This window comes from Pipra filicauda, unplaced genomic scaffold (assembly GCF_003945595.2).
Source record: "Pipra filicauda isolate LSUMZ 115617 unplaced genomic scaffold, ASM394559v2 scaffold54_size4384275_pilon, whole genome shotgun sequence".
NCBI lineage: Eukaryota > Metazoa > Chordata > Aves > Passeriformes > Pipridae > Pipra > Pipra filicauda.
Window position 1 is genome coordinate 2,451,640 of NW_024104698.1, and position 11,283 is coordinate 2,462,922.

General features: G+C 35.2%; 1 protein-coding gene across 1 annotated transcript in view; it reads right to left on the minus strand.

Moving 5' to 3' along the window:
• Positions 1-235: 235 nt before the first annotated feature.
• The window catches only part of ALX1 (ALX homeobox 1), a 44,462-nt gene continuing 33,414 nt past the window's right edge, over positions 236-11,283 (minus strand). Inside the window, exon 5 of the mRNA XM_027718305.2 lies at positions 236-1,268. Within this exon, the coding sequence (XP_027574106.1) occupies positions 948-1,268 (321 nt within the window). The 3' untranslated portion in view covers positions 236-947. The remainder of the gene's footprint in view (positions 1,269-11,283) is intronic.

The following is an 11,283-nucleotide window of genomic DNA, read 5'->3' on the forward strand; positions in this document are numbered from 1 at the left end:
TTTCATTTCAGTTCGACTATCATTAGCAAAACCCAGTAAGACAGACTGCACCGGAAGTAAGACTTCACTGTTGTGGGTTTTTTCCCCAAATCTGGATTCTGTTGAAAGTGTAGCAATACTATTTCATGCTCTCTTTTAGTAACCAAAGTTTCATGACTCTATCTGTAACCTTAAAAATTTAATTTAAACACTAGTTGACTTAGATAATCTATGTATGTCTTTCAAAACTCTACTAACCTCTGTGATCCTGCTTTTATTGGTATATTTGACACAAAAAAAAAATCTCATTATCTTTAATAGGAATACACTCAGGTCCATAAGATAAAGGATTACTTTCTATTCTTATTACATTAGTTGTTCATTGACATAAGTTTAACAAGCTCAACATGCATTTAGCAAAACAGCAGAGCTGACTTAGAGCAGCAGCGCAGTGCTAAGAAAACTCAGTCTACAAATTCCACCTACAACATGAACGGTCATATATTTCCTTCTTTGCATGATGTGCTTAGAGATTTACATCATGGTTTGAGTATAATAAATTTATTATCCTTTACAGAGTTGTTCCCTTATGAAGTATTCATTTGTAAAGCATGAATTTTGTATACAGGACTGCTAAAAACCATGGAGTAGACATATTTGCTTAGTAGTTTTATTCTTTTTTTGCAGGTTCTATAATCATATTTCATCAACTGGTACAACAAAACATACCTACATATAAAAACCAAAACAAAGAGGGCTTGTTGAGCTTGATGTATGGTAAATCTATTTGGTTTATTCTTGTTTTATTGTTAAATATTATATTGCATTTGTTTAAGCAGACATCGTGTATATTGTGATTTCTAGCATTCCACACACAGCAGCTTATTTTTTTTCCCTTTAAATATGGGAAATAAAAATGGTTCTAGTTTGCTATTAAAAAAAAGAAATTGAGAAAGGGTACTGCTATATTACATGGCCCAGGAAATATTGGCTGCATGCTCTTTGGCTTTCATCCGTAGAACTGCAATGCTGGAGGACCTCCTTTCAAACTCTGGTTTGGTTTCAAACGCATGTCCATTGGTTGCCCCAGAAAGTAATGAGTCAGTGAAAAAATTATTGAGGGGCACGTGGCTGAACTGATTCTGGTGGTTTGAAAAGCCTGTGTAGCCAGAATCTGTCCGGGGTGAATGGGAATAAGGTGTCATACAGGAGGACGTATCTCGTGGCAGCATGCAGGAAGTAACCACAGAACCGCTAGCCGCATTCCCTGCCCACAGATTGTTCTGAATCTGGAACATATAAAATTAATACAATTAAATTTAAGTAGTTCATCTTTTGTTTTCTGTAATGTTTGATTTCCTTTACTTCACATATTCATTATTAGTTGTCCTCTAAAACAAGAAACAAGTACTTAACCAATTCTCTACAATCATGTTAGAAAATAGCTTGAAGTGATCACGAGACAAAATACTAAATTCTTCACTTAAGAGCAAGGGCTGATGAGTCATACTCCTTGCTCTGTCATCCATTTGCTCCGTGGCTCCATATGTGATGTTTACTGTTGAACCTCAGGATGCCATCAGCCCATCCAGTCAATAAACTTAGTGGAAGCACACAATAGACTTCAGAGAAAAGGTGTCAAAAGAGTGTAAAAGATCATAGCTGTTTTCACCATAAAAACTTCTCCTCATTAGAATTCTTACTGTAATGGTAGGAAAGAGTAGAAAAGGGTGAACCAAACAAACCCTTTTGGATTTCTCAAGCGACAAAGCCCAACAAGTATTTGCAAAATTTAATATTGAGAAACCTTGCATAATTACTTTAAAACAAATTAAACCATAAAACACAGGAATGATTGATAATACATTCAAGAGTTTTGCTTCTTTTCTACATTCAAGAGTTATTCAAAAGTTTTGAGATAAGATTTCTTTTCATTAGGTTTTTAGGTGAAATGATACTTTGAGGGCATTTCTGTTTCGCTCTCAGCCTTAACAGGCTTCACTGTGCGTCCCTGGAAAATGTTGCATGACAGACTAGGACACAAACTTTGTGGTTACCAGTAATGCTTGGATTAACCATGTAGTCAAGCTTTGATGTATAATCTTTTCTATACTTGGCAGTCACTTAAAGCTTCATTCTGAGTTTCAGGCCTTCAATCGTCTATGTATAGATGCTATTCATGGATAGGTGGTTTTCACTTATTTGTTACTAGATAAAGAGATAGGAAGATTTTAAAGACCTAGTATAAGTCAGTTCTTGTCATTATCTCAGACTGTGCAATTTTTTATTCCTGCCTTATTCACTTTGATTTAATAAAACTTCATACTCAGCAGCTGGCCTTCTGTTCTTTAACACTCTCTACTCTCTATCTCTTTATGAGTATTACATGGATATGATATTTCTCACAAAGTCAAACTCCCTCAGTCATTTCTCACTTGCGCACACCATTATACAATATACAGCTTTGTATGTCTTCTCCACTTTAACTTATATCTCTTTCCTGAACGCTGTTTTTTTTTTAATGTACAAATAACATCATGCAAGACATTTTTAGCCCTCATTCACAGCACAGAACTTGTCAGCCAGTAACTATATCCTTTTATTTGTTTTACTTTGCTAAATTTGTCTTCGTCCTAAAAATCTGTTGTCTGTTCAGTATATCATTGATGCACTGTGATTGAGCCCACATGTCGTTGTTCTCTGCTATGTGTTGAAGTAATTGCAGTTAATCTTCGGCTAGCACTGTAAAGTGAATTCCCACTTCAAACTTAATTTTACATTCATGTTCCAAATTCATAGAAAAAGGAATTTTGACTTTAAGATATGAAGGTTATCTCTCTAGCTGACTGATTTTTTTCTGCCAAAGTAGAGGTCAGGGGAAGTAATGAATTATGACAGACACACACACACAGAATGAAAACATGTTTCTAATGCTGATGAGTTGGATTTTTTTCCCCTTGTCCTATCACTTTGCAACAGCACATACTCACCAAACCACCAACAAACTAAAGTAATAAATTATGGTTCGCTGAACTCATCTAGCTGAGATCTATTGCAGATAGCAAGGATGAAATAGTCTTATTTTAAAAGTTAGTTTTAAATAGTTATATTAGCAAGGTCACCAGGAGCTGACAAACTAATTTGGGCTCCTTAGAAATTCCAACAGCAAAAAAAGAACCAGTAAATGCACCATTTTTGTTTCTTGCAGAAGCCTCAGGAAAAGTCATGGTAGCAACACATCTCACCAAACTCCTGGTCTGCTCAACAACTTGTTTACACAGACATTCATTTCTGCAGTCATACACACAATTCCACACACGCTTGTGAATGGAGCTTGCTTTTTCACTCACACACATACACATAGCTAGTTAGGTACATCTCAGGCATCTGCTCCTGTATATTTTAGCTGGTCTGCTGAGAAGTAAAGGAGTGAGAAAAGTGTCTGGGGAAGGATATAGAGGATTTTTCCTCTTTCTTGTCAGCCTCCTAAAATCTACATGAGGAAAGAGAATCTAATGAGAGTTTCAGAACTTTCCAGTTCCCTCTACCCTTAATCAGTATTCAGAAGACTCTGAAACATCAGCCCATGGGAAACCCTCTGTATCTTGGCATGATCATCAGCTGCCTTATTACTCCTTAATTAAATTACCTGAGACAGTTTTGACTTATAATCAGACAAATTTACCCAGGGAGGGGCTAGTTAATCTATGCAGTGTCTAATACAGGAGCTATTTTTGAAGGAGTTTATAATCTCCAAAGTTAACTCATACGTGACAAAGTCTCATTTATCTGAAATTTCTTTCTAAGAAATGTTGTGCTGTATGCTGCAGTCATCCAGACTGCACAGATATAATTATGGGAAAAATTTTCCCAAAAAATCTGTTTAAATAGGAACATGCACAAATTTGCCTTTAATACAGTCATGATGGGAAGACTTCAAAAGGTTTAGAGACTCAGTTTGAAAGTGCTCAATAACCTATGTGGTCTGGAGGAATCACAAAAACACTCTTTCCTTCCATATTTAGCAGTTTGGTTTACAGTAAACTAAATTTAGTACCATTAATTTTCTTGATATTTTTTCCTAGACAAATCTCTTTCAATCTAGCTTCAGTGAGATTGCACAGGTATAAACAAGAACAGAATTCAGTTGCAAATCCTAAAATATGCCAATGTCTTGTTAAGGAAATATGTGAACAAACTATTAATTCCTAAAACTATCAAAGGGTTGTCCTAGGTTTCTTCCTTAGAGGTAGGAATCCAAGTTAGTAAACTTAACTTCAGGAATACCATAGGATGCTAGAAAAGTTTTACATGAGGCAATTATATTTTCCAAAAGAATGTTTCAGTCATATAAATTTTCTATTCATTTTAGTTGGTAGAGTGACTTCACTTTTTATATTAGATTTTCATTTCTTAACAAGGAATTACAACATAAATATCTTGTAGTGAAATTTAGGTGCAGAAGGTATTCCTGTATTAAAAATAAATACAGTAGTGTTTCACAATAAGTTAAAATTATGAAATCTTCTTCTGGTATGTTAGAAGGAAAAGGGACATTATGTACATAAATTTAAAGAAAATATTTTTCCTCTTAAAATCTTGTGTGATCCATGAACTATATAAAAGGCAATTCAGAGACTGTGAATGAGGCTATACATACAGCACATCTCTGGTTTCTTTTAACATCACAAACAACTTGAGCTTTGCTCTTGTGGTTACCATGAAATTACCAGAGCCCTTCGATATATTTACCTACTGTATGTTTTATACACACATACACGTGCACACACACCCTTCCTGATAGAAAAAGAAATAGGATTTCATAGCTCTGACAAGAACATAAGGGAGAGTTATGGTTGTTAACACAGCCATGATATCATTTCCTAAGCACATGACCTTCTGCTTGACACTTCAGAGGAAAATAAGCTGAGGTAATTGGTCATCCCACTTAGTGTCATTGCTTTTTTCCGTTAAACTTTCAAGCTCCTTAAGCTTCAGCCTTTTTACACAGCGCCTGGAGAAATCACATAAACTCAAGTCTCAAAATTTTCTGAGTTTTACTTTCAGGTTCTCCCATCAACAAATCTCTTCACTCATTATTTCAGTCACCTACCTATCCAGACTGGACTCTGTTTCCAGCATACACATATGAGCACACTACTTCTAGTTGAGTAGACATATATTTTAGTCTTCACATGGGAAACAAAATTCTTATTTCTTTTAAGGTCTCTAGGTATTAATAAATTATAATTGTTATTATTATATTACATAATAAATGTTATGTATGTTAATTATGTTACTATAATTATGTTACTATAATTTCTCTAATAAGTAATTAGAAACTACACATTTTCTCTGTTTTCATGGTGTTCCTGGGCACTGCAAGGAAAACAAGAGCAGCACTAACTTAACAGTTAAGAATTTACGTAATTACATAAAACTTGATTATCAGACTGATTTGCTAAATTTTTGTCAGTCCTCTTCTTGTATGAAACAACAATACTTTCACTGTCAGAAAACATCAAACCTGTGGTAGCACAAGGAGGCACTTTAGACAAATTAAATGCAATAGCTCTGAAACTGCTCAAAACTGCTAGTTCACAATTCATTCAGCTATTAGTTGTTCCTAGTCCATCAGCACAATTAATCTGGTGTCACTTCCACTTTTTTTTTCTGAGGTCCTCTTAAGAACATCCAAAATATGGGTAGAGATTTGCTTGTACTTCCCAAGTTTATATATTCTCAGAAGAATTTAAACTGAAAAGAACCTCTGGGATTATTATTCCAAACCCTTGCTCACAGCTAACCTTGAATTTAGATAAGGTTACCCAAGACCTATCCAACCATGTTTTGAGTAGCTCCAGCTACAGTTTTTCATTAATTTCCATGGGCAATTTGTTCCAAAGCTTTACCACTCTCATTGTACTTTTTTTATTTACATCTAGACAGAATATTTCTTGGTTTAATTTTGTAGGAGCTCTCGGACCTACTGAACACGTGAAGATCAGCTGTACTGTGTTGGGTCATAAGAGAGAGCTGCAGCACACTGTTCTCAGATATGTGCATAAAATGCTACTTGGTCCATGGTAGTGAGAGACTTTATAATACAGCTCTAAAATATGTGGTAGACCCATTCAGTCCATACATTTACATTTGGTGAACAAAATAAAAATCTGGTCATTTGATTCCATGCTTAAACAAGCTTGTTAAGCTGAAAAATAGTGTAGGATTTGAAAAGTCATCAAGCTTTCATTCTTGTACGGAATGCTTTGTAAACTGCTGTAAATTCTTCCTACTGCAATCGCAGGGCCAGTTATCATAGGAATTAATTATATTTCACATTTATGATAAAGACAAAACTTCATAGTTTGAAAAATACTATTAAAAAAAACTATCTCAGAAAAAAATGAATATGCCCTATAATTAAGCCCAAGTGAAGCCACTCACACATTTAAAGGAATACATGTTTCACAAGAAAATCCATAGAGCAAAAAGCTGAATGTTGACACTATGAGGAGGACCCCATACAGTGGTGGTTTAGAACCAAGAAAAAATAAGAGTGCAGTGCACAAGCTACTTTGTGTGTGGAGCAGACACCACCCAAAAAGATTAGAAGTGTTGCTCTTGTTGGAAGATCAGCCACAACAAGGCAAGCCAGCACACATGCAGCAAGCCACGTACCATCCTGGTGGTGGCTCAGCCTGAGCTTTATGCTGTCACAGCTAGACAGCACGAGTGTATGATAAAACTCCTTTGAAGCTAGTTCAGATATGTCTACCACATCTACTCCTACCTCATCAGTGTACCCATAGCTATGACCTTGTTGAGCTATTGTGATTAACTGTCATTTATATGTCTGCTATAGTTAAAAGAAATTTTAAGTCCTATAACATGTGATGTCTAATATATTCCATATGAGCATTTAATTGGAGCATGTAACCGACCATTGCTAATGAGGATTACCCATAGGTACTAAGGCTAGGGCAAACTGCAGTGATGATCTAAGGATTTAGTGCTTAACACGTGTACTGAAATCACTTCTACACTCTTTGAGTGCCAACAAATCATGTGATGCTATGCAGTTCAACATATAATTTGATTTATCAGTCTGGTGGATGGAATGCAAACTTCAGTCTCTTCAGAATGCTGAATTTCTGGATTTCAACATTCTCCCTTTTTTCTACATCTTCTATATCATCCCAGTTCCCATACTTTTGAATCACTTTTGTCTTCTTGGGACTCCCACCTGCACTAGACTTGGTTTTTCCAGCCAAATCAAAAATTTAAATTCTATCTAACTCTTGCCTGCATTTTCAAGGAAATAAAAAACCCCAAACATTTAACATGTGATACTGAGAGGGAAAGTAGAATGGTGTGGCAAAATGAATTATTTTAAAAGAACTTAGAAGAAAAACCTCAACAAATGAACATGATTCAAAGAATAAACAAGAAGGAGAAAAAATGCAAAGTAAGGAAAGAGCCTAGGTGGAGGAAAAATGTTGCCCCTTACATCTGCTTTTCAGTTATACAGTTTAATGTTTATTTACATGCTGGTGCACTTAATTATAAAGATAACATCTTTATAAATTTAACTTATACGGGGAAAACTGGAAATCTGTGTTATAATAGTGTAGGCTTTTGATCAAATTTCACTCTTCAGTGTGAATAAGGAGGGGGTAAAATGAAATTTTGTCTCAGCTTTTTTGGTGCCTTGCTACTTCTCATGCTTAAGCATCAAATCTGAGCAGATCAAGTACCCTTTGTAACAGTAGCCTTCCCACTAACAGGATGGCAAAAGTAGTGAAATAAAGACCAATAAGGTAAGAGAATTATAAGGCTAAAGAACCTTTTTATTGTTCCTCTCCCAATACATCATATATAGATCCATATAACTACAGATGACTGCAGCTGAACAAGACATCAGAACTAAAAATACATTTTTAGAGATCATCTTGTCTATTTTATACCTTATACTTTAGAAAGAAAAATAAATAATTGTTCAGATTTTTGCCAACTATAAAAAAAAAATATCTCTAGCCTAAAAGTCTCTTCTGTTAGGTTTCCTAAATACAAATGTCTAATATTTATCTGACCACAGCTGCCCACTGTGAAGGGTGCATCCTTCTTGCAAATCCTGCTCATCAGCACTCTAACAATGTTTTGTATATCCTGAGACATCTTTAATAACACTAGACACTGTATCTAGGTGACTGAATTCAGTATTGCTTGTTTACTAACATTTACTGAGGTGAGTTGAAGTAAGATTTCACTTCCCCATAAAGTGAATCTTCATTCCCCACTGATGGTAAGATGCTCCCTCTTAACTTTCATACTATCAGTAGAATATTGCTAATTAATAAGGCTCAGACTGTCTGGGATATTTGTTTTAATCAGTAAATTATTTTCTGAGTGCACTTAAGATGACAGACCACAATGTGCTGCATCTGCAAGAGAAGCTTGAAGTTCAAGTATTGAAACTAGTGAAACTGAAACCTTTTACTAAAATGAATGAAAAGCACTGTGTGTAACATTTTCCTAGAAAAATCTGGTTTTCAGCATAATGTTATTAAAGCCTTGAAAAAAACATGTGAATAACAGATGATTGTGCTACAATATTGCACTAACTGCCCTCCTTTGTAATCCATTATAATTAATGGAAGATGTATGCATGCAGAATTTGAGCAGTTCAGGAGATATTGAAATTCTTGGCAGAGAGATGAACAAATATTTTACACAATAAGCAACAGCTAAAGAATATACTGTAAAAATAATGAAGGTTAGACTGAAAGAGCAATGCAAACAAATATGATCTCAAAAAAAACCCCCAAATTATTATTATTTTGAAGATAAAGATGTGCAATTTAATAGCAAAATTAGACTGGATTATAGAAACGGGTGTTGGACCAAACCACCTCCAGACGTCCCTTCCAACTTCAACCTTCCTCTGTTTCAGAGCCAAACTTCTATCTGAAATAAGTTGAAAGAATCATTTTCCCACAGAATAAACTTTTCAGGTTTATATAGTCACACAATGCATAGCAGCATCATGTTCTTAAATTGTATTTGATGAAGATAATTGGTGAAAAGACTAAGCAGAAGTCTCCATGACACCCTCTGTTGACTGCAAGAGACTGATGCTTCTGCTGGAATGCAAGCGGGATGTGTTTTGTCAACATATCCACGGTGCGATTCAAAGAAAATCTTCAGGCTGCAAATCTTTATAATGCACACCAGAAATTCACATTTGTTCCCGTTCCTTCTGCCACACAGCTGTAAACATCTCATCGTGGTTTCATCCTTTTTCAATATTCCTCCTATACTTTTTTCCAGCCACAGGGAATCTGTTTTTCCCTGTTTTAATAAAGGCTTCATAAATAAGCTCTAGTGATCTGTGTTCCACAGTCCTGAATTAAAACTATTTATTCAAAAGTATGGTAAAGCTTGTCTAATATTTGTTTATTTCATTGCCGCAATAGGAGTACTTGTACATGGCTGGTGGGGGGAATAACAGTAAAGAAAAACAAAGATATTTGATTTTTTTTCTTGCATTAACTACAATGAAATAATGGAATTGTCTGGGAAATCAATCTACGACACTAAAATCAAACATGCAGATAATTTTAAATACCTCTTTCTGCCTGTGGGGCAGATGGATGAATTTATAGCAAGTCATGTACTGTATATTTATTTTCCATAATTAAGTCATTAAAAAATGGACATCTAGTTCAAAACACTTGAATTTAGTGCTGCTAGTGGTCATCATGTTTTTAAAACAGGTTTTTATTTTCTCAAGCATTCTCACTGGAAATACCATGTATATTACACAGACGCAGTTTTTCTGAAGGTAAGGATTTAAGAATGTGACAACTATAAAGAATTACCACTAGGTTAGCAAGAACATGAATTTTTATTGAATGCTCTGTGATAATTACCTGGATACTTATTCATATTCCAGTATACAGCAAAGCATCCACCTTCTTCGCTGAAGAGTAAGGTACTATGTTTTTATCATGTAGCCAAACTATACATGCAAGCACTCAGCTGAAATAGCCAACGTAAAGAGGACTCAGACCTTCATTTAGCTCCTTGAAGCTCCTTTAGCTTCTTGAAGTACACTACAGTACAACACAAATTTCTTAAGCAGGTGACTGGACTCAGGTACATATTTGTGCCTCTGTTTACCTGCAGTGTGTTAGTCTGTGTTTGTAGGTGAGCACAACATATTTGTGTTTATGAATGAGTATACATTTTATGTGTATACATTTTAGAGATGCTTGATTTAAGACTATGGGACCAACATTTGCATTTTAATTCCTATTTTTAAGAATTTATAAATTAATAATAGAAAGCTTTCCAGGCTGAAACTCTGGTGTGTCATCAGTCTAGGAGATATTTTTTTAACAAAACTCTAAATAGAAATGCAGTGAACTCACTTATCTTTTTAACAATCTGAAAGTACAGAATAGATATTTTATTGGTTTTAGAATTTTATGGGTTACACACATATTATCAAATAATTTTTGGGATTTTTGAAAAACATTACTTTTAAAACAATAATTTTAAGTTCTTACCAATGACATGCATTATTCCATTATCTTTTGCTAATGAAACTTCTGTCAATTGGGAAAATTTGTAGATGACATCCTACTAAAATTACAAGATGAGCTTGCAGACACAAAATTTAGTCTAGAAATCCCAAAGCTTATGCATGATTCCTTGTATGATTTGTTGTGATGTTACAGATAAGTCAGAAAGGCCTTCAAAAGAGAGCTAAACACCTTGAGTGAGACCTGTGAGTGACCGTGCATCTCTCTCTTTGTAAATCTACCTAGGCGTACCTAAGATCTTTTTGCACACCTTTACCTAGGTAAGTCTCAAATAAGTATTGCATCCACCTGATTAAACACAGAATGTGTAGTGCAGTGGTTGCTGATGTAATTTGGGTTAATGCACTATTACACTATAAAATAAAAACAGGCTGAACTGGTTACGTCCGTGTTCTGAGCTGATGGAGCACAAAGCAGCTCTGGCCCAGGCACCAAACTTAGTATGTGCATCCTCTTCAGAGGTAAAGCACATTAAGCTGGGTAGATGACACATGGGCCAAAAACCTCTGGTTCAAAGCTCATTACATTCATAGAATCATAGAATCATTAAGGTTGGAAAAGACCTCCAAGATCACCAGGTTCAACATTTGACCAAACACCACCATGCCAACTAAACCATAGCACTAAGTGCCACATCCAGTCGTTTCTTGAACATTTCCAGGGATGGTGACTCCACCACTGTAATGTTTAAGCACCC